Source organism: Myzus persicae, unplaced genomic scaffold (assembly GCF_001856785.1).
Source record: "Myzus persicae strain clone G006 unplaced genomic scaffold, MPER_G0061.0, whole genome shotgun sequence".
NCBI classification, from domain to species: domain Eukaryota; kingdom Metazoa; phylum Arthropoda; class Insecta; order Hemiptera; family Aphididae; genus Myzus; species Myzus persicae.
The window spans coordinates 11019-35449 of NW_019100685.1; the positions used below are offsets into that span (position 1 = coordinate 11019).

The 24431-nt window shown below is 30.7% G+C and overlaps 4 protein-coding genes across 4 annotated transcripts; all 4 read right to left on the minus strand.

Moving 5' to 3' along the window:
- Positions 1 to 2494: 2494 nt before the first annotated feature.
- LOC111041096 lies at positions 2495 to 3250 on the minus strand. Its single transcript, XM_022325260.1, has one exon. The coding sequence runs from the start codon at positions 3248 to 3250 to the stop codon at positions 2495 to 2497; it is 756 nt and encodes a 251-aa protein (XP_022180952.1).
- A 7880-nt stretch (positions 3251 to 11130) lies between these two features.
- Positions 11131 to 12306, minus strand: LOC111041106 (zinc finger BED domain-containing protein 5-like). The gene has a single exon (XM_022325270.1). The coding sequence runs from the start codon at positions 12304 to 12306 to the stop codon at positions 11131 to 11133; it is 1176 nt and encodes a 391-aa protein (XP_022180962.1).
- Positions 12307 to 17136: 4830 nt separating this feature from the next.
- LOC111041116 (piggyBac transposable element-derived protein 3-like) lies at positions 17137 to 19519 on the minus strand. Its single transcript, XM_022325279.1, has 2 exons — positions 18940 to 19519; positions 17137 to 18871 (listed from the first exon to the last, which is right to left on the minus strand). Exon 2 carries the CDS (start codon positions 18691 to 18693, stop codon positions 17137 to 17139), a length of 1557 nt encoding a protein of 518 aa, XP_022180971.1. The 5' UTR covers positions 18694 to 18871; positions 18940 to 19519.
- LOC111041126 lies at positions 18936 to 23338 on the minus strand. Its single transcript, XM_022325289.1, has 6 exons — positions 23200 to 23338; positions 22849 to 23026; positions 21264 to 22516; positions 21040 to 21194; positions 20414 to 20655; positions 18936 to 19068 (listed from the first exon to the last, which is right to left on the minus strand). Exons 1-6 carry the CDS (start codon positions 23336 to 23338, stop codon positions 18936 to 18938), a joined length of 2100 nt encoding a protein of 699 aa, XP_022180981.1.
- Positions 23339 to 24431: the final 1093 nt, after the last annotated feature.

Consider the following 24431-nt stretch of genomic DNA (forward strand, 5'->3'; position numbering starts at 1 on the left):
TACATTTTTTGGAAAACGATGACCTTTAATCTCCAACAATCAATTATTTTCTAGATATTATATTATGTGACCCAATTGATTTCTTGATTTTTACTCAATTTCCAGTGAATTTTAAGTCTAACCTGACCTAAGAATCTTCGGATGCAGGTAAAATGGTCTGGAGTTTTCAGGAGCAGACTGGAACCCGTAGGTAGAAATCGAAGATTCACCGGTGATTCCGGTGATTCTCCCATATAAGAAGGTGGTTACTGGGTGGTATCCACCCTTAAAGCCCCCAGAATATTTTAGGGAAATCCGTCTATCAGTAGTAAATTTTGTATTTAAGGTGCGATTTCTGACAAGTATAATGTGTCAAAATAGTTCGGCCCGGTAGAGTTGGGTAAACAACTAGAAACTGGAGTCATTAACATAAGGAATTTGGAACCATTTTTGAGGAGGCGTTTACAAAGTATTTGTAATCCTTTTATAGTTCTTATCCAATTAATTACAGATGGCACTTGTTTTTTGGTTTTGGTTTCATATTTCATACTTTTTAGTACAATTAATGATTTTTTTCCGAAATTCCCAATGTGGAGAATTGGCCGTCACTGCACTACGTAAGTCTTTTCCAACAGATGGTTTGATAGTATTTCCATTAGCGCTATCAAACAGATTATCAATGAATAAACATAGATGGCCCGTATCTTCTGGTGATTTGAACTCACTTAGTATTGATTGACTTGAGATAGATGTCAATCTTTTCATAATAGCACCAACTTGTTGACTGAATACATGAGCAGCACATGAAACTTTCATCTTCTTCATTTTATCAGGATATATATGGTTGTCAGTAAGTTTGGGGGCTAAACGATCACATCCAGTACTTTGATGTTTGTCTAGCTCATAAAATTGTACTATGTCCTTCCAGGATGCTGTTCTTTTTTTATTTTCATAGACGTAATGGACAGTGTTGCACTGTCGGTGTTATTCGCTTGACAAAACTGACAAACACAAACGCGCACATTCAAAAAACACAAATTTATTTGATGACGTATACGTGTAAAGTTTGCCATATAAAGGGAATATTAGATGTTTAGTTATGTTGGTATGCCGCGTGTCTCAAACTTACTATCAGATGTATCGCATAGAGTTACATCCCCCTGGCATTAGCCTTCTTAGCTAGAAAAAATATACTCGACAACACAGATAAAATACCTTTATATTTTTAAAGAATACTCAATACATGAGCCAACTCTCACACTTCTCAACCTCCCACTCAACATCAAAGAAGCCCTCAACGAAGAATCCACTTTCAAAATCATCCAATTCATCACCAAAGACAATCTTATCAATAAAATATAGTTTTAAGTTCATGTTCAATTGTAAATATACGTAAATGATTTTTCTTTGTATTCTTAAACAAATATTGTACCTTTTACTTCTCTTACTTCCCTTAAAAAAAAAAAAATGTTGGCTTATAACTATAGTAGTTAAAGTCTGTAAACTTTTAAATTAAAAAAAAAACTCTAGTTCTATTTTTTTGTACCTTTTACCACAATACAGTCCACTATATATTCATACAACGAACATTATTACTTAAAAACCGTATGTATTGTATAATAACTTAACACTCAACAATCAGGATAAATAGGTAGTACAGTGAGTTCCGCTTAATGAAATCACTGGTTAATTAGAATTAAAAATAAAAATCCCAAACCAAATTGTGTGTTACTAATGTTAAATTGACCTTTTATTAGAATCACTAAGTATCGGATAATTTAATCGCTTTTATGAACAATCTTATTTCAAACTCATTAATTTATAAAACTCACTTTATTTTTGAACTTATTATTATCACAGTAAATCTTCTTACGTTTTTATGTTATTCAATTATCTTTGTGCGTCGTATACTTGTTTCATTTATTATGTATGTTACATTAAACAGTGGCGCAACCAGGATTTATTCAAGGGGGGGTCCAGGAAAATTTTTTATTTATTATATATTGTTTTTCTGTTCTCTTCCTGAGTATATACTATATACATTATAAATACATTTCATTGCTTGATAAATACAATTATATTATTCAATACACATATTATTTACATTTTTAAATTTATATTTACAATGAAAAAATAATTATTATTATTATGCCAATTAAATTATGGTAAAGTCATTATTTATTATTATTATCTATAGTGTAAAATCTAAGCGCCGATTTTCTTCAGATAATATATTTATAACTTCTTCCACTGTTACTGGGACTTCTCGGTGAATATTAAGATTAGCCAAACCATTCAACCTATTTTCAGAAGTAGTGTTCCTCAAATAGTTTTTAATTCTCTTGAGAGATGAGAATGTTCGTTCCGCTTCACACGATGTAACAGGTAGAACAACGAGGATGTGCAATAAGGTATATACATTTTTATAAAAATCCGGATTACATTTTGATAGTGCGTCTAATGCACTCGTGGGTTTAATATTATTTTATCTTAAAAACCTATGCCATAAATTAATTTAAAATCGAAGTAAAGCACGAAAATTGCCATCATTTTCACTTGGTTCAGTTAATTTTAATGGACCACAATCCTGGTGGCCTCTTAAGGCAATTCCCTGACGACCACAGAGTATAACTGATCGAATTACAGGGCTAATAATTTTCCTATTATCGTCTTTTTGTTTTTTTGCTACCTTATTAATTTGGTCATACACAGAAGACTCTTCCCCTGAAATTACCGCAGACAAATGTTGAAAATTTAAAACACAATTAATATGATAATTATTAGCTTCGTGCGATTTAAGCTTTTCAATTGCGTGTTTCCAATTTTTTAATGGTTGAGTGCAAAGCTGCCCAAGCGATTGGTCTCCTTTCCCACCTTGTTTGACGCAAAACAATACACAATATTTGCAATAAATGCCATCATCTAAACCACTATATGCAATCCAACTCCATTTATCAAACCACGACATTTGAAATTTTAAATTTTTACTACCATAAAGCGTAATAGGAAAATCATAATTTTTACCTGGCGTCCAAATTGTATTTAATGCTTCCGTTTTTTCGGTTTTCGTCAATAGTTTATCAATATATAGTTTTATATCAAATATACTATAATTTTTAGGCACCGGAGTACTCAAAATAACATTTTGTTCGTCTTTGTCCGGAACTTGTGTTAAATTTGAAACCGAAACATCTCTATTATTTGTTACATTAGAACTATTACTTACACACCTCACTTTTGATACAAAATAGTCATTTATACTTCGTTTCATGGCTGAATTAATATAATATTTTTAACGTTTACTTGAAATACGAATATAGAAAATTATAAGCACAAATATCCACTGTACACACAACATTTATGGAAAAAAATTATAATTATTTTTTTTTTTTTTTCCAATGTACGTATATTGTAGTAACAAATATCGCAGACTGTACAGACTATACATCACTATACTCAACACCGCCCGTTTTATCGCTGATATTTATATATTATTGGTCAGTCAGTAAAACTCATAGAAAAACCACGGATTAAGATATACGACATACGTATCACGTTATATGATGTACATATATTTTATCTTACACTGATTGCAACTATATACGTATATTATCATTATGATATAATAGGTTATTGACAATCGTTGATTTTATCTATACATCAGATTCTTTGTGTTATTAACAATATACCAGCTCTAATAATAATTATAATCAATACATTTTGATGAAAACTTCTGGGTAACTTTAAAAATATGAAATAAAAATAAATACTATGGCATGAGCCAAGGGGGGGGGGTCCGGACCCGGGGTCCACCCCCCTGGGTTCGCCACTGACATTAAATATGTAATCATAAATAAATATGTAATTGTATTTAAAGATTGAATTATGAAAAAAATGTTGCAAATGTTTTATAGCAGGGCTCGGCAAGTAATTTCTATTGGAGTCCTAAAGATTAAAATAATAAATCAATGTGGTCCAGTGAAAAAATATTTTTCAAATCTTTATATTTTAAAAAAAGCAGTTTAAAAATAATAATGCCGTTTTAAATTTCCACTTTGAATAATAGCGATAGTTGAATTATAAATTAAACGGACTGGAATGGCTCCAACCCTTTCAGGCAATACAAAATAATATAGTTCTGTTCACTCGTTCATGAACTTCCTATTTTTGCTGACAATTTTGTGTGTCTTACTCAACGTATAGAACGAATAATGAGAAGAAATAATATACATGTTGACTGGGTTCAGAGTTTTGACTTCTGCTGTCCGCCAGTTCCCGACCCCTGTTTTATAGAATCAACCGGTTAATAGAATCAAAATGACCTGCACCAAAGTGATCACATTAAGCGAAACCCTTTGTATTAGAAAATCAAATCAGAAAGTCGTAAAAAGTTACATTGTTATATATGTCATATTTACCCACATATTCAACTTACTTGCAGACAATATTCTGACCCTCCGTTTTAGTACCTATTTCTAAAGGGGGCCACACACGTTCAGTTATAACTGTGCAGATTCGACCGAACAGTTTTATCTTCGAGACAAAATCGTACGCGTGTAGGTTGATGCGACGTAATTTTCAGAACTGGGCAGTTGATCGGAAATAAATTTAAAATACTAATTGACAAAACTGTTTCTATTAAACTGCGCAGATAAGACAATGCGCGTGTAGACAAACTGAAAAATGCATGGTTTTTAGTTTTACTATTGCCAAAAATACTAACAGCATATAAAAGGACCGTAAGACCATTGGAAATCCAGTCACTCACCTGTTCTTATAAAACTGTGCAGGGAAAATTATTAAGTAGATACTTAAAAGATACCTATAATATTCAAATGTACATGAAAGTGAAATTTTTACTAAAGCAACTTATTTTTTAAGTACCTAGTTACGTATTTTATTTTGATTTAGTTATGACGACAGAACCGGGCATATTATTATTTACATTATTTATTTAAACACCATGTTTCAAGTCAAAACAAACTAAACGCATATCAAAAGAACGCTTTCCTATAAATTAAGTAAATGTAAAAAGGCGCTGGACAGAAATTACGCATTGGTTGCAAGTTGATATGTATACTGGACGCCCAATTGTCGGATATCTGTCACCAATGGCTAAACTAAAAAAATTCACATTTGACCTAGTTGGTAAAGCAGTTGCCAGCTTTGAACTGCATAATGTTCCTCGACCGAGAATACTTGAAGAGCTGTATGAATTGTTTCCGGAAATAAAGTATTCACCGTACAATGGATTTTTTTTTGGTCAGACATGATTCATCGATTGTTTTGGAAATGTTAACTACTCAAGGCAAATATTTTACCGATTTTATAATACAGGTATAATCAAACAGTAAATCAGTTAAAACGAAAATTATAAATTGTTTTTAACATTTTGCTTTAATAGTTTTGTATTGCTTTTCTCTCATAAACTTTAAATGTACATTTCCCCCGCCACAGTGGCCTCACCAATTTAAAATGTTGCAATTTTTCTACTTCAATAGGGCACACAGGCCTTCTGTATAAATAAAAAAAAATTCTTCTCAATGGTCACCGCCAAATTATACTTACCAAACTGCTTAACCAATCTTCCTGGTATATTAAATGGAAAGTTAAAATTAACAATGAACCATTATCACACATTATTTTTTCGTCAACTCTTTTCCATGATATGCTTAGTGCAGCTGACCAACTAATTTGTCTGCTTATTGCAAAATATTGTTTTTTATTTTCCCAGTTAGTGGTTGTTGCTGATCACAATAGCTGGTTAATTCATATATAAGTAGGTGGGAATATGGGATATACCAATATTTATTACTATTGAATGTATTTTAGTTATTTTTGATTTTCTAAAAATGTATTAGTAAAATTAAATTTGTGTTGGTTTTCTCAGAATATTCACTATCGTACTATTCGTGTATTATTTCTATCTTTATTTGCCTTTCTTAGAAGCCTGTCTATCAGTCTAATCTACCTAATTACTTTACATTTTGTGTAATATCGGAATTTTCTGTGGTCATTTGCAATAACCAACACTCAGTAGTTAGTGTCTGCACTCATATAATTATATTATACACTTAATAAATTACATTATTTAAATTTATATTCATTTTTATTAAAATCACTTTTTTCCGGATTCTAGTAAGTCATTATACATTTTAGTGTATCATAATTTGTAAATTACGTGGTGTGTATAAGAAGAAAAAGTATTATTTTGTTTAGAAATGTATCGACATTCAAGAAGTTTGAGTAAAAAAAGAGAAAATGAAAAATGTTTGATAAATGATACCTTCAGGCTTCAGGGTCAGATTTAGAGACTTCTGATGAGGATCATGATGATTTAGATACTGACAAAGATTTTAATTTTAATTCAGACAGTGATGAACACTATTATAAATAATATATATATAATAAAAATGTATTATATCAATAAGCGTTCTTTATTTACATCTTATAATAGGTTAACACCTTTTGCTAAAGTTAATTATAAAAAAAGTTTGGATAAAAATAAAAATTGGTATAGAGGTAATAAAAATAAAGAGTATATTGTTGGTGATTTCGTAATGTGTAGGAATTATACTGGAGGTGATGGATGGGTACAAGCAAGTTATGTTACAGAAATTATTTCCTGTAATTTATGACTTGAGATCAGATGATGGTAGAATTTGGAAGAGACACGTGAATCAGGTTATAGATTGTGGTTTAGTTGTTGAGGGAGAGGGTGGGTAGTACAGATCAAAACATTAGTTTAAAGCTAGAAGAAGAAATTGGGGAAAAATTAGAGGTAACTGAGGAATTAGAAAAAGAACACTAGATTCTCAAAAGAATAGTGTGTTAACTAAGGATAAGGTTAAGTGTGTTAGTACTGAAAGACCTAAGCTAGTCAAACGTCCACCTAATAAACTAAATTTGTAAAATATGTTATCAGTATAAATATTTTTTTGTAAGACCCCAGCTAGTTAATAATAATTATATACTGTAGTCTATGTTATAATATATTTATATAGACTTATTTAAGCACAGAAAAGATTAGTTTGGTAATTCAATCCACTTTTTGGATTGCTAATTTTACGACAGCCCGGCTCGCGTCTGTTTGGTCCTTACAAATTTGTTCAAACCGTTCAAGGGTAACAAAACCCTGCAACACCTTGCTGCTGCTGCGTGCAAGCCTATAGTCCCTTCTATTTACTTAGGGCCTATTAATACAATTTGTATATTGTAACTTTTGGTTCTTTCGTGGAAAAAGGTTACCAACCATCACAGACTAAGATATAATGGACTTTCATTAAACAGGCTGGGAGTGTTGGGGCGATCAAATGTTATGCCCCTTCCTTCACTCCACGTCCACCTATCAAATAATAGAGTAAATTTCAACACCATCTAGTAACATAAGTCCTATATTTTCATTTAGTTAATACAAAAAGATAATATTTAAATTGTATATACAGCAACCCTCAAGATATATTTTATACATAATTTACATACTTAGGATGAGTGTATTATCCTTTAAAGTTTAATTGCTTAATAATTATTAAAATGTAAAATATATTAAAATTCAATTTGACCTATAGTTGGCGATAAAATCAGTTAGTTTTTGTAACCCCCTGCACTCCTCTCTTGAGTTACATTTTCGGCTGATAGATATTGCACTCGATGCTAATCCAGTCCGTGCCGACAATTGATATAGACGAAATTAATGTGGTTGATAACGTGGGGCGCAACCTGTTTATAGCCCGGTTATCGACCAACAATTTATTAGGAAAATGCGTTCTGGCTTCTCGCACGAGGAAGGTAAGAAAAGAAAAAAAGGCTGCACGGATGTATTTGGTAGGCGTACTGAAAATACGCTGTCCGTACGGTGTTTTTATTAGTTTAAGCAAAAACAATTCAAAACAGGTTAAATGCACGCTTACTGTGCGGATCGCGGGATTATTTGCGAGGGTTTGTGCGGAATAATTTTGACAAAAACAAAAGCCGACTAGACGAGGCGGGCGTCGGAAAGAGAAGAATTAGAAAAACCCGCGGGAACTCAGGCGCGAACGTCGGTTGTCCGCCAAAACGTTTGACCGTCCGGTGGGGGCAATGATTCCGCGATACCTTACAATAATTCACGGAACATACATAAAATAACATAAAGAGAATATAAAACAACTGCGACCGCCGGGTCGGACTGACTCGCGATAGCGAGTGGTGATACCGGCTGTGTCACCACAATTAGTACGATAAGAAATGTGCTCGCATATCATTATATAGAATGTAGGTATTGGCAAATATAGCCAAATACCATCGATTAAACTTCATTCCAGTACTGCAGTGTGAGACAATACTTATACATTGCATTTCCTGGGGGTCTATTTTTGAACTTGATCTAATTGAATTAGTAATCTAATGTATACATTTTCGACCATCTTTTAGATCAACTAGCAAAAATGTTATTTTTAAACTTAATCTAATGATTAGTAGTCTAATTTTTAATCGGGTTATTCGATCATTGTATTATTTTTCTTATTGCTCAATCTTATTAGTTCACGAATATAATTTTTTTTCTTATCTTTCTTAGTATTTATTCTAATAAATATATCTCATTTCTAATTACGAGTACCATTGGTTTATTGTTTTAAGTAATTGTAATTAGTAAGTTAATTTATTTTAACTATGGAGTTTTTGCTACATTTAAATAATATTCAAACTATTAGAAACCTCGAGGATTTAGAAATAGACGGATATAAAGTTCGTCGTTGTTGTTCTGCCGAAAACGCTTTTAATAGTAATTATTTTTCACTGAAGTCTAGCGTATAATTGTCAACTAACATTATTTTAATTAGACTTGAATGATCGACAATTTTTTAAAAAAATGTAGACTTCCCACAAATCAATATTTTCTTTTGGAATTTTGGAGGTCGTTTCTCCTGATTCACTAAAAATGTTTGACAAGTCTGCCGTCCTTTTAAATTCATCACCTTTATAAATTTCTGATGAAATTAAAAATTGACTAGTTAAACAAGAAGTGTCATCCAACAAATTTGTTTCCAATGTAAATTCTGTGTTAGCATTTTTAGTAAATACTACATCAGAGTGTTTTCCCAAAATATCCAAGCGAAGACTGTAATTAAATATTGATTTAAATAGAAAGGTTAAGATCAAAATTAGTAAAGATAGTTGAAATGTCTTATCGATATTTAAAATCAAGAATCGTTCTCTCTCTCTCTATAGTTTCAATCCGTAGATTGGTTTGCAGCCATCTTCCATTCTTCTCTATTATCCGCTATCCTTTTCATTTCTACGTATGAGTTGCATCCTTGGTCCTTAATTATTTGTTGAATATACTCTAATCTTGGTCTCCCCCTATGGTTTTTACCGTCTATGCATCCTTCTATGATCAATTTTAGTAGTCCTTCGTGTCGCATTATATGGCCTATCCATTCGTTTCTTCTTCTAACTATACTTTTCCATATTAATTTTTCTTCTGATATCCTCTCTAGCACCTATTCATTTGTTATTCTGTCCATCCAGCTTATTCTCAACATTCTTCTGTAGCACCACATTTCAAACGATTCTAGCCTTCTTCGATTTCCCATTGTTATTGTCCAGGTTTCACTATACTCCATACATATGTCTTCAATAGATTTTTCCTTATTTTTAGGCTAACGTTTCTTGATGCAAGAAGAGTTTTCTTGCTGTTAAATGCTATTTTCGCTTGACAGATGCGTTTTATTAATTCACTACTATTTCTTCCATCATTACTGATGATGCTTCCTAGGTATGCAAATTCATCTACTTGTTTTACTGTCTGGTTTCCTCGTAGCTTTATCTGTGTTCTGGTCACATTCTCCCTTCCACATACGAGTACTTTTGTTTTTTGTACATTTATTTTCATACGCAAATCCTTGATAAAAATTTCGTCCATAGATTTGATTAGTTGTTGTAAATCTTCTTCTGTCTCAGCAATTAACGCTATATCATCGGCGAAGCGCAGCATACTTATTTTATGACCATTCACTATTATCCCTAGGTTGGTATCCTCTTTTATCTTTTCTATTGCTTCTTGAATGTATGCATTGAATATAATTGGTGATAGAGTGCATCCTTGCCTCACTCCTTTGTTTATTTTCGCTTCTTCTACGTTATCTTGGATTTTTATAACCGCCAACTCATCTTTGTATAGTTTGTACAGCAGTTTCCTGTCTGCCTGTTTTATCCCCACTCTTGTCATCATATCAAACATTAACTTCCAGTTCACATTATCAAATGCTTTTTCGATGTCTACAAAAGCTATAAATCGTTAAGCAAGAATCGTTATGAAATTTAAAGCAGAACCTGTCATTCCTTTCAAATAAATAAAAAGATGTTCGAGTATGTCTTGGTGAAGTTTTCTTATAGTTAAGTAAGACATATTTTCATTATTTATTGTAATATCATCCCATATCATCATTAATGAAGTATTTGATATTATTATTCTTAAAAAAAATATAGAGTTTGGGAGATTCCACAAATCTTGAAATCTATCAGCTATTGTTTTCCATTTTTCAGCACTTGGTACTGGCATATATAGTTTTTTTAAACACTCCCATATATTTTGTGTTGTGTCAGCAATGATTTTACTGACAGTATTGTTACCTCTCGCAAAATAAAATGCCAAGGCACTAAAATTGCAACCTGTAGCCAAATATCTGAAAATCAGTTTTTAAATATTATGATTTGTATAAATATTTTTATTATTTATTATAAAGTAAATTACATGAAATTTTGGAGCCTTAATTATAATTTTAATATTAATAACGATATAAATTCGTTACAGCGGAAAACTGCAAAGAAAAATGGGGGAACCTTACAGTGTTTGTAAGGAGACAAAAACCACCAAGTGGTTCCGATCAAAAAGATTCTAAAATATACTATATGACTTAACATATTCAATTTGTTTTACCGTATATTAATGGAGTCAGAAGTGTAGATAATCCCGAAAATCTTTCTTCCCCTTCAAATGTTATGGACGATGAATTTAACGACATTGATGAAGTCGAAAACACCGAAGAAAATACCTTCGAATCAGCAGCAGACATTTCAAACATGTCTAAATCTAGTTATAAACAAGTATTTACTCCAAAATTTAAAAAAACCGAACACTTCAGATGTGGCAGATCAATGTTTTATTGATTATATTAACACGAAAAAACAAAATTCCAAAAAAGAAGAAGATCCTAAACAACTGAAAACTATTTCTGTTAAGTAAGTTACCTGAAATAAATCAAATGACCGAGATAGCCACCGAGCTTCGGTGTGAAATAGCAGTGCTGTATGCTCCGAGCCAATTTCTTCACACAAAACTTTAAACAACCTTGACTGTAGTGGCTCTGCTTTTATTAAATTTACTGTTTTAACGACAGTTTGAAGAAATTCATTTAGGCTGAGGCTCAAATCTTTTGAAGCTAGAGCCTCTCTATGAATGATGCAATGGGTCCATTTAATGTTTGGGGCAACAGCTTTAACCAAACCTTGAAGCCAATTGTACTGGCCTGCCATAGCCCTTGCTCCATCCGTGCATAAACCAACGCATTTCATCCATATCACATCATGTTGTTTAAAAAAATTGTCAATAATATCAAAAGTACCCTTTCCAGTAGCATTAGTGGTTAAGGGCTTACAAAAAAGTATTTCTTCTCTTATATCCTTATCATCAATAAATCTAACATAAGCCAATAAAAAAGATTGCCTATGTTTATCAGTCGCTTCATCAACTTTTAGGCCAAAAACGTTATTTTTTAGTTTTTCAAATAATTGTTCATTGAGATATTCCGAAATATCTGATATTCGCCGAGACACAGTGTCATTGGAAAGAGGTATGGATTTCAGTTGTTGAGCCAAATTGTCTCCAAACATAGTAGAAACAATATCAACAGCTGCTGGTAATATAAGAATTTCACCTACTGTGTGAGGCTTTTTGCATTTGGAAATTCTATGAGCAACCTTAAAAGACGCTAAAAGAGCTTTGGAATGCACAGTTGTCATTTTTTGAAATGTCTGTTGAGTAGATTGAAAGCTGCTACACTTCCGAGCAAAAAATTCCTTAGGTTTGTTAACTAGTTCAACATGTTTTGTTTCTAAATGCCTCCTTAATTTATTGGATTTCATACTATCAGATGCTAATGCAGTTAAATATACTACACACTGAGGCCGTTCTTCACCATATATCGTAGTTTTAGTAAATCCGAGAGATAAATAGTCGGTCAAGGTTATGATGGGGCGAGTGCAATGAGTGGCTTGTATAGTGGTGTTCAAAAGTATATTGGAGATGAAATACCACATGCGCTTTACGTTCACTGCGCGACTCATTCACTCAATTTAGCGATAGGAAAATCTTGTACCATTCCTGAAATACGAAATTGTATTGGTTTAGTCTCAACAATCATAAATTTCTTTCGAAAATCTCCAATGAGATCTGAGGTTTTAAAAGAATATATAATAAAACATATTCCGAGTACCCAACAAAGTACCCTTATAAAAATGTGTGAAACACGTTGTCACGAAAGTATGTTGAGATTCAAAGATTTATACGAAGTTATAGCTTATGCATTACATAAGTAGGTGTAGGTATAGTACCTAATAAAAATTGTCAATCAGTTTTGACAGCATTGCGATTTTTTGCAAGTGGATCTTATCAACTTGATATAGGAGATAACAGGTCTTCAGGCTTAAGCCAAGCTTCTGTGAGTCGATGCATAGCTGAGGTCACTGATGCAATGAATATATCTGATGTTGTCAAGCGTTATATCCATTTTCCAGATAGTTTTGAAAAACTTAATACTATCAGAAGAGGGTGAATATTATACCTAAATTATTTAAATATCAAGGTTTAAACATTAGGTATTGGCATGGGGGAGGGGGGGGGTCTACATAAAAACTTTATTATTTTAATACCTATATAGGCTATAACTGTAATTAAATAATCTCAAAAAAAAAAAAATCAATTTAAATGATTTAATACTTAAATATGGGTACCTAATATAATATCGGTCTTCACTCATACGACATACCTTATGTCCTATATCCATAATAACTGAATATCAATTACCTATACAGTTATACTAAAAATGTAAAACTGTTTAATAATAATATTTAGATTTTACGAAAATCTGGTGTACCGGGAGTTATAGGTTGCATAGATTTATTAGATTACACCCATATAGCAATTTTTCCACCTAATTCTAATGGACTATATCCGGAACATATTTACGTTAACAGGAAAGGATATCACAGTATAAACACTCAACTAGTAAGTAATAAAAATAGGCACTAAAGTAACCTTATAATTAATACAGTAATAAATTTAGTTTAAATCATAAACAAATAACAATAAATATAAGTTATGTAAAGCTTGAATCTTATTAAAATAAAACAGATACCTTTATTTTTGTACATTCAAAAATAACTTTTTGTATACATGGGAAATTCATAAAATTATTATTTGTATGTTGTAACTGAAATAATTACACAAAACACTATTTTTTATTAACTAGATTTATTAATTGACGTGTAAAGTGTAATACTTACCTACTACTTACCTAATACTTACCTGGTAGTTAATACTTTCTTGAATACTATATCTTTGGTCCCAGATAGAAAGAGCTTAAGTCAATTTTATCAACTTTTCAGAACAGCTGTTTGAAAGTTTGGAAATTCCTACAAGTTTTAGAATTACAACCATGAATATTATAGAAATCATTTATGTATTTTAATTAAATTCTATGTACATTTATGACTTAAAATTCTTGAATTTATAATTATTTATAGACTTAACTGTAGTTAAGCCTTTTGGATTTCACTCTTTCTGACTTAAGTCTTTTTTTTTACAACATAAGCCTTTTGGATCAAATAAATTATGACTTATGTGATTTTGATCAAAACCTAAATATTTTACCTTTAATAAAAAGGAACTCATTATAATAATATCTAGTAGGTGCTTAATTAAAAATTAATACTTTAGAACACATTTTTAATCAATAGTACATCATATAATATTTTGATATAAGAATTTAAGTATATAACAAATGAGTCTTAAAACATAATAATAAAAAATTGTTAAATAGATTTTAACTTTTTTAATATAAGAATTAATAAAATAAATAATTTTCCTTTTAGTTTTATTTAACATAGAATGATTAGATTTAATCAGATTCGCTGAGATCTGGATCATAGGATGGATCTTCACTATCATTGCTTTTTATATTTTTATAAAAATCATGGTAGATATCAGGAATTAAAGGAAGGAGATCTATTAAGTCTTTTTTCTTTTCTTTTGAAATAGGTAATGGTTCATTGTATGCTGGTTCTAATGCAAATTCTACATTTCTTGTTCCCCTTCTTCTTAAATTTAATGTTTTAAATGGTTCATCTTCATTTAGACTTTTTTGTAATACATTTTACCTATCATTGAAGAACTATACCTGGCCCACGATACATCATGCCATAGAAACTTGTCCCCTTCTTCATTAACTTTTCTTAAAACTAAAGGTCCTTTGACAATTTTAGCAAAGTTCAAAAATTCATTTTGTTTCATCTCATGGACATGAAATGGTTTTTTTTTGTTTGTGCAACTTATTAAAGTTGCCCAATCTCTTGGGTGAGCTACAGTGATTTCAGATTTTTTTTGCTTTTCAATAAGAGAATGATCGGTATCGCATTCCATATCCAAAAATTTGTGGTTTATCTCATTCAGACTTGTTTTCTGCGATAGCAAATAAAAAAACATAATAGACAAATGAGAATTTTTGTTTTGTCCAGCGCAAGAATCTGAATATATTTACAGTATCAGGCAGCTGCACAAGATTAGTATATACACATGATGCAATTTCATTTCCTCCTCTATGTGCAATTGCTTCATGCCATAAATAACATGAAGCTTGACCTGAATTGAGATCATGTGTGGTCAAGTTGTAAGTCCAGTATAAGCGTTTATAAAAAGCTACAGAAGTCTCCAAGAAAGGTGTTGGTAAACATTGTTGGAGATCAAAAGCAATACAAACTCTTGTTGGATCCAATTTTGATACTTCTTTGTCATGACGCTTGGAACTATAGGCATTGTCTGCATTTTTAACATGTTTATCACGTTCAGTAATTAAATTTGTTTTTAAATTCGCATTTTGAATGTATCACATTTGTGACATGTATCAGCTTTTGGCACTTTAAAATGCAGATTAGTAGTTTTAAATTGTTTTTCATAAGTAGTTCTTCCAACTGGTTCACTGGTTGTCAATCGATACAATTCATACATTTTTGAAAGATTTAGATGGGCAGGTAAATATTTTTTTTGGTTTGTTCTTCGTGTATAATGACTCTCATATGCAGGAAAAGAATTAATATGTCTATGGACATCCATAATAACAGATTCACTAATTTTATTGGGTGATGGTCCAAGCCCACGTTGATCTTTTTGTGTAATGCCTGTGACTGAATTGTTCTTTTTTTTCTATAACTTTTCTTACAAATTTTTCTTTTTCGTCTAAAGTTATCAAGAAACATTTTTTGCAAACTTATTTACGGACACCATTAATAGAAAAAAAGTAGTTATATGTAAAATGTCTTTCTTTCAATGATGTCTCAACTCTTTTCCTTGTTACTATAGTTTTCTTTTGTGTAATTGATGAAGCAATAAAGTCTGATCTCCGAGTATGACAGTCAAGATTAAAATACTCACGAAAAATTGTTTTTTTTTTGTTCATCCAACCATCAGAACGACAAGGTATTTTTCTTCCTTTTGCAGTTTCATATGATAAACCTTTAAAACGATTTGTAGTACGTTGCTTTCTAACTTTTCTCGCAAAAGGCTTAGCAGGAATATTCTCATCTGTTTGTGCTATATTGTCTTCACTACCTGCAAATATAATTATTAATTTTATTAGTTTAATAGTGTTTTGTGTAATTAATATTATAATGATTTAAGCACCTGTGGTATTTTGCAGTGGTATATTATTGTGCAAAGGGTCATGAGTTTCATCGTTTGTACTTTCTTCAAAATCTAATAATTAATAACGATTATTATAAAATAGTACACACTGAATTTCTGTTCATGTGCATTATGGTGTTCATAGTATAATTGTACCTATTACCATTCTTACCTAAAGTCGTTAAGGCTGTTAGAGTTCCTCCAGATGGAGCTTCAATGTCATCTTGCTGAACAACTAATAATATTAAAATATAATATAAAATTAGATAAGTACCTCAATGATTTTATATTAATTTTATTAGTATAATATTATTTTGTGAATTTAATATTATAATAATTTAAGCACCTGTGATATTTTTCAGTGGTATAATATTATTTTCCAGAAGGTCATGAATTTCATTATATTCTGTACTTTCTTCAAAATCTAATAAATTAATGATTATTATAAAATGTTACACAATAAATTTATATTCATGTGTACTATGGTATTCATAGTATTATTGTACCTATTACCATTCTTACCTAAAGTATTAAAAATTGTTAAATTTCCTCCAGATGGAGTTTCAATGTCATCTTGTTGAACAACTAGTAATATTAAAATATAATATAATATAATTAGATAGGTTCTTCAATGATTTTATTAGTTTAATAGTATTTTGTGTATTTAATATTAATAAAGAGTATTACAGTGACTATTATCATTCAATAATTACTATACAATAGTAATTATTACAGTAATGCAATTCAGTATTAAGTTACAATATAAGTAACTTTTTAAAATGTTAAAATAAAAATAAATTAATCACCTGTGCGAGGATTATCGTTTATGATGTTTTTTTATAAAAGAGTGTTGCATCAATTTTTCAATATCATCTTCATGACCTGATAAATCTGATGAATCACACTCCCTTGATTCAGGTTTATAGTCTTTATCAAGATCTGAATCATCTACATCTGACATGTCTGTTGGTCATAATACTAATTAAAATAATTTCACTTAATTTGTTACCCACAGTTAAAATGTTAAAATGTGTATTTCTGAATTAGTTATCGATACTTTACCTGAATCATCTGATGATGTTTGTTTTTTTTTGCTTGATAAAATGACTTGATTCATTATATTTTGTGGCTGTTAATTAAATAGAATATTAAAGTAAATATCATATTTTTTATTACTTATTATAATAATATATTATTATTATTATCATTAATTGGAATATTTACCTGGTGAAGAACGCTTTGATGAACTGGTCATTTCGNTGGAATGGTATAAAACAATCGATACATAATCCTACATTGCATTTTGAGCACATTGTTCTCATAATTGACTTACAATTCTTTCCAGCACACCTTTTCTTTTTTTTATCTTCAGTTTGTTTTACCATATGATCTATTTTGTCAAATCTGATTGAGTCTGAAACCCGACAATCAGTCGAAAATGTTGATTTTGATGGTCTTCCGATTGCTTTTGGCTTAGTTTGATAACTTCGTAAATAAACATTTACGATTTCTCTTTTGAAATCAAGTTGATTAATTTTTGTTCCCCCTGCTTTGTTGTATAAAATCCAACTATTTTGGAGAGCTACATCGAACATCCATGTTATCAAAGGCCAGTACCATTTTTTCCCTCTAATACCAATACGGTAGCATGCAATATTCTGGTCCATTTGATCCGTACCGCCCATATACGTATTGTATTTTGCAATAAGTCTTGGTCTTGGGACTAATACATTTCGTTTTTCTTTTTGCGAAAATCGTTTTACTTGTCCGACATGTTGAGAACCACACGACGATGAAATCATCGTAACGACGGCATTGTCCATCCAACGTAGATACAATAGTCCATCATTCCTCTCCATAGCAGTCTCAAAATATCCACGATTTTTTTTTTTAAATTCTGTTTTGTTTGTCAATGGGCAATTTTTTGGAATCCTATTATCACGAATTGTACCAATGGCACTATATCCACGAAATCTCAAGAATGAAAATAAAGCGGGACTTGAAAATAAATTGTCCATATAAATATTATATTTTAATTTTCTTTTATTATCCGGAATTTCATCTAACAATACCAAAAGTGGGCTAGCAGCCTTACCAAATAATTTTTCATAATCAGAATTCGATTTGAGGTTTTTGCCCTGATAAAGATCAAAATTCACTAGATAACCATCCTTTGTGTTCAGACACCATATTTTATACCCAAATCGTATTGGTTTTCCCCTGATGAATTGCTTACAGCTATGCCGTCCAAAGTATTTCACCATACTTTCGTCGTATGCCAAATGCTCTTCTGGTACGAAATTATCAACACATCGTTTTTTCAACATTTCCATAAAAGGGCGAATTTTCCAACCCTTGTCATTCTGGTTAATTTCTGTATTATTAGAACAGTGAAAAAAACGACAAATTTGCAAAAACCTGTCTCTGCGCATTGATTGGGATACAGCAATATTTTTCATGTCATCACCATTATCCCAATAATGACGTTTTGATGGTAAATCATTATAGCCACTTACGTACAAAATTGCCAAAAAACATCGAATTTCGTTGACAGTAATATTGGGATCGGGACAATTTAAAAATAATGCGTAATTCTTGGTTTCTACTACAAAATGTTGTATTATTTCATCGTCAATAAACTTTTCGAAAATTTCGGTTATGGACATATTTTGATATTTTGAGTAGTCGGGTTTAGGAAATACAGTTGTCGTTTCAATATCAAAGTCGGCCTCCTTTATCCAACACGGTTTACGTTTCGATTTTATACGAGTGCTCATCCACTTTTTATATTTATCCGAAAACTGATTAGGTCCTACGATTGAAGTTTCACGTGTAGTATGAACTTGAGAAATATTATTTTGACTGACTTCATAATTAACGCCTAAACGTTCATTGTTTTGAAACCGAATTTCAGCATTTGCTAACAATTGCCGAGAACTGAGATTGTCAACGAAACTAGTAGGGAAAAATGGTATTTTTATAAATTTGGTTATGAATAAAATGAAAATAAATAAGGGACTTACCCACTCCCATCCTCATCTGCGGAATCTCCATCTGACTCAACATGAGGATAAGGAGGTTCAATAAAAATATCTCCCTCTATATCTTCATTTAAAAGAATATCTAACGCCTCGGAGAGTGAAAACCCATTTCTAATCGAAAAAATGAAAATTCTATTAAAAACAGTCCTATAAACGCCTAGTGTTGCCAAATGGCAACATTGAACTTCAACCTTATATAAATACGTGAATGTTAGTATTTATTTATTTTTTTGTACGTAACTATATAGATAATATTGTACTAAATGCATTTTACATAGAAAAAAAAAATTATATACAATAAAAGTATTCCAAAATTTACTTACTCGAAAGAAAGATCCATTTTTCGTAGAACGACGGCAATGCACAAAGTCAAACAACGATATAACCAAAATGATAATAATAAACGGAATCGATTTTACCCGTATCTTATCTTGAAATAATATACTATTACATAATGTTATTGCCGCTGCAGTAGGTAAAATTCCCAATGAGAAATAAACTTCTAAAAATAGGTCTACCTATGATGCCATATGGCAACGCACGGCGTTTATGGGTTAATAAACTAAATTGGAGCGAAAAGTTTGATAAACACCAGCATTTTTACTTAAGTTATACAACAATACCGCGGTTATTGGTTAATAATATGAACATTTTCAAAACATAATAATATTATTAAGTTATTTAAAAACAGACTATAATATGATAATATTATCTATACTATTTTTGTACAATTTGTGATAATAGTAATTATCGTTTTTGTTATTATTATAATACATTAATAATTTATTATTATGAGAATTTTTGATATCACTAATAATGATTTTGTACTAAACATTTTATTCTTGACTTATGCTATTTATGGACATATGATAATCATGCTACAAAAGGCATAAGTCAAAATAAGCCTTTTATACCTGTACAATAAATTGATACAAAAGGCATAAGTCATATTAAGTCTTTTATACCGGTACAATAAAGTGTTACATAAGTCATGTTATGCCCTTTCTACCAAACTTAAAGTGGAAAAACTCCACATACGCCCTATTTATTTCTTCAGTAATTTGAGTAACAATCGTCATTGACTTATGCCAATTAGACCAAAAAAATCAGCGAAAATCAAGCTTTAAATATACGGAAAAAACCATTTTTGTGAAAAATTGACTTAAGCCCTTTCTACCTGGGACCAAAGATATACTATTACTCAGAGACGTATTTATGTTTTTGGCTGTTCCTTAAAGGCGCCCTCTTTTAATAATAACTGTTAACTCTGATATGGAGTGATGATTAAAAAACAAAAACATTTTCAATGCAAATATATATATTACGGTAAATTAATTAATAAACATTTAGAAAAAAATATAGTTTTCTTCGTTAATTTTGTTTTGCAAATGTATTTATAATGTCATTAAAACTCATATCCATAGTAAGTGTAGATTCAATCGACAAGATTGCTAACCTATTAAGACGATCATCAGTCATTCTCGACCTCAAATAAGATTTAACCCTCTTTAATGCTGAAAATGATCTCTCGGCTGAACAATTGGATGTTGGACAGCATAAATACATCCTTAATGCTATATCTACGTAAGGAAACAGTTCTTGAAGTTTTTCAGTTCTGATCATTTTACAAACATCCATTACAGTTTTAGGTCTTATGTTTTCAGTTAAGCTCATTAAATAGCTTCTAAATTGTATAAACTCGTTAGCAAATGAAGACGAAAGATCATTTGTATATATATTTTGAAGTATTTCTGCTTTTTTATAAACTTCTGATGGTGATAATTTTATTATTTGAAATAAAAAGTTAAATTTTTTATTGGATTCATCATAGTAGAATTTTCTTCTTCCTAGTTCAGAATGTAGATTGTCAATAATAGCGTAATAAGTATTAATCCTAAAAGAGTCTCGAATTTCAAAATTTATTTCTCCTTCTCTTTTTTCATCTGCAGTTAATTTTCTTTTTCTTTTGCGTATTTCTTGATATGTTTTGTGTCCCGATTTATTAATTGCTCTCTCTTCATAGACATCAAACATACTCCTTAAATCTAATACATATCGAATTAACGATTCGTATAAACATACCACTGTTTCTAAATCAATCTCAACTGATTGCAATTGTTTACTAGTTTTGTTGAATCTTTCTAGTATATCACCCCATAATGTGGCCATAATAGCTGTTTCAAGACAGTCTAATTTTAAACATAGTCCATTAGCTTCTGATCTTGTGATTGATTTTTCTGATTTATCATTTTTGATAAAAGACAGTGTATTAATTATTTCATTCCAATTTTTGTTTAAACTAATACTTGCATCAGATCTTGCTGACCACCTGGTATCTGATAGTTTTTTAAGTGATACATTTTCTCTTTTAGTTAAATTGGTCTGAAGTTTTTCCCATCTATGTGTAAAAGAACTGAAAAATTTATAAATATTTTGAAGCAGATTAAAAAATTCAGAAGCATTTCTACAACAGTCTACAGCGCATTCACCAACAAGATTTAAACTGTGTGCCGAGCATGGTACAAATGTAGCTAAAGGATTAACTTCTTTAATGCGAGCTTGAAGTCCTGTATACATACCACACATGTTAGACGCATTGTCGTAACTTTGACCACGGCAGTTGTTTATATCTAATCCATGCGATTCTAAAACTAAAAATACAGCATCTGCTAATTCTTCAGATTTATGACCAGAATTGGGTAAAAACCCTAAAAATCTTTCTACCGGACTGCCATTATTTTGAACATACCGAAAAATAAATGATAGTTGATCTACATGGCTAATGTCAGGAGTAGAATCAATACTGATGGAAAAATATTTAGCTTCCTTTATTTCTTTTACCATTTGTTGTAAAACATTATCTGCCATTATACTCATGAACTGCTCATATATATTACAAGATAGGTATGATGTTGAACCTTTTCCTTTATTGCCAAACTTTTCAATATGCTGTGCTAAAAAAGGATCGAATTGAGCAATAAGCTCTAAGCTCATCATGAAGTTCCCATTATGAACTGATCCAAAATAGTCATCATCACCTCTAAAGGACAGTCCACGAGAAGAAAGTGATTTAACAACAGCTACAACTCTAGTCAATACATTTTTCCAATAACTTATTTCCGTTTCTACTTGATACATCAGCTTTTGATCGATTCGATTTAATACTTCTCCTCTTTCTTTCATTTTAATTACACACAGTTTGTGGTTTTTTGAATTTTCATGACGCTTAATTTTTTCTTCTCCTTTTTTCCAATCTGAAAAGCCAACTGTGGCAAACGATGTAGTACCACCAAATAAGTAGCAGGGTGCACAAAATATTGATCCTTTACTTTCTGAGTAAACCAAAAAGGTTCGGTTAATTTTTTCACCATTAACAAGAGTAGATACAAAGAAACTTTTTGACAAATATCGAAAACGAGTATGTCTAACACCACCAATTATTCGATTAAAAGTTCTTTTTGATTTATGGAAATTATTGTTCTCCAAATTTTGATTAAATCCATTTATTGATAAATAATCTATCGTTTCTTGATTTTTCATCCAATTGACAGGGTCATTTCTAAAGATAAAATATATTCATTTAATATACTATACATATATAACTATATTATAACAATTTTTAAATAAACATTCAGGCATTAGGCAATAGAGATTAATTCATAATCTAACTAGAGAATAGTGGTATTAGTTGGTATCATTTTAAATGAACAGAGTGTAGTAGCGTACAGTGTACTAAATTTATTTATATTTTAATTTCTAACATAATTTGACATAAGAAACTACTAAAAAAAAATAGTCTTCCTATGTGCATATTTATAGTTGTAACTTATTATGAAAAAAAAATCTTACTCAGGAATGATACATTTTTTAAGAAGACTGTTATCTTCGTGCATGGACAAACATGGTGTTGGTGTATTATTTATTTCTTTAGATTCTGTAGACAATTGAGTTTTACTAGTTTCGGTACTGCTCTTATTTGATAAAATTTGATAGTCTGGATTAGATAGATTATATTCCTTAACAGTACAGCTATGATCATTTTTGCTTGTATTATTTACTTCATTTTCAACTGAAAGCATTTAAGCATAAATAACGATTATTAAATATATCTACATTTTAGTTTAAATTATGTACATTGAATAATAAATAACATAACAATATGTATATACTATATATAGATTATAGGTACATGATATTTGCAAAATTAATAACAGGCATAGTTTTGTAAGTAAATAAACATACTTTGGTTAGGCTGTCTATCTGGGCACCTAAAATAGGTTTGTAATTTAGCAGTTTTTGAAATAATTTTGGCTTGAGCTTCACTTTTTGCATGAGAGCGTTTTCGGTTTTCTGCTCCACTAAGCTTTTTACTATAAACCATCGCCGCGTTTAAAATAAGAATCCAACAAGACAGAAATGTAGCATTAGAAGTTCATAACATTAGCAAGCTTAAAAAAAATAAGATAAGCAATAAGCATAATATTGAATAATAAAAGCTCCATAAGCTCAGTACGCAGGATACAAATTACATTTGATAATAAATAATAATAACGTTAATATTAAAACTGAAAATAATAATCAAAATGCAAATATTTACCTTATTCAAGACTGGATACTGCAATACAGAGCATTAGGCATAGGTATAACGTATAACATACAAAAGAGTAAAAATATTAAAATGCATAGACCAAACTACCAAAGTCACTACTACCAACTTCAGTATTACACATGGTAGGCTATCAGTAATCAATTTTGTGTAGTTGGTACATAGTATGATGAAGTAGGTCTATGATTTTGACATGATAATAATATAAACATTTTCATGGCAATGATATAAAATAATTATTTTTACGATTTTCTATGATTCTACCATTCTAACGCCTAGTGGCTGGCGCCCTCTCAAAATTTGGCGCCCAGGGCCCAAGCCCCCCCTGGCCCCCCCTAAATACGTCTCTGCTATTACTTTAACATTTCATTAAATTATACAATTCAAGGTTTGTGATTCAGATGCTAGAATTTTAAACGTAAATGCTAATTTTCCTGGTAGTACTCATGACTCCTATATATGGCGTCAAAGTAGTGAATCAACGTACATGGAAAATTTACATAGTAATGGTCATTCATCATATTTTCTCTTAGGTATAAATTACCAATCTTCTCTGTAATTGGTATAAGATACATTTTATATATTCAGTAAAATATCTTCTGTAGGTGATTCAGGATATCCACTAAGATCTTGACTTTTAACGCCACTAAGTGACCCAGCGCCAGATTCTCCTGATGCTGGTTATAATAATTGGCATACAAGTACAAGGTCAACAATTGAAAGATGTAATGGTATTCTGAAAATGCGCTTTAGGTACATATTCTCTTTAGGCTAAATAAATAATATATAAATAATTCAAACATTTATTTTATTAAATTATAATTAGATGTTTACTGAAGCATAGAGTTTTGCACTACCACCCAGAGAG

Excerpts from the sequence above, each read along its gene's own strand:
- LOC111041096 (XM_022325260.1), bottom strand. The coding sequence starts at position 3,250 with ATGAAACGAAGTATAAATGACTATTTTGTATCAAAAGTGAGGTGTGTA.
- LOC111041106 (XM_022325270.1), bottom strand. The coding sequence starts at position 12,306 with ATGAGTCGCGCAGTGAACGTAAAGCGCATGTGGTATTTCATCTCCAAT.
- LOC111041126 (XM_022325289.1), bottom strand. The coding sequence starts at position 23,338 with ATGGTTTATAGTAAAAAGCTTAGTGGAGCAGAAAACCGAAAACGCTCT. Across the intron at positions 21,195-21,263 it reads GTCAGCAAGATCTGATGCAA|AAAAATCAATCACAAGATCA; the intron begins GTATTAGTTTAA and ends ATGATAAATCAG. Across the intron at positions 19,069-20,413 it reads ACTGATGATCGTCTTAATAG|AAATGGGTTTTCACTCTCCG; the intron begins GTTAGCAATCTT and ends TTTTTCGATTAG.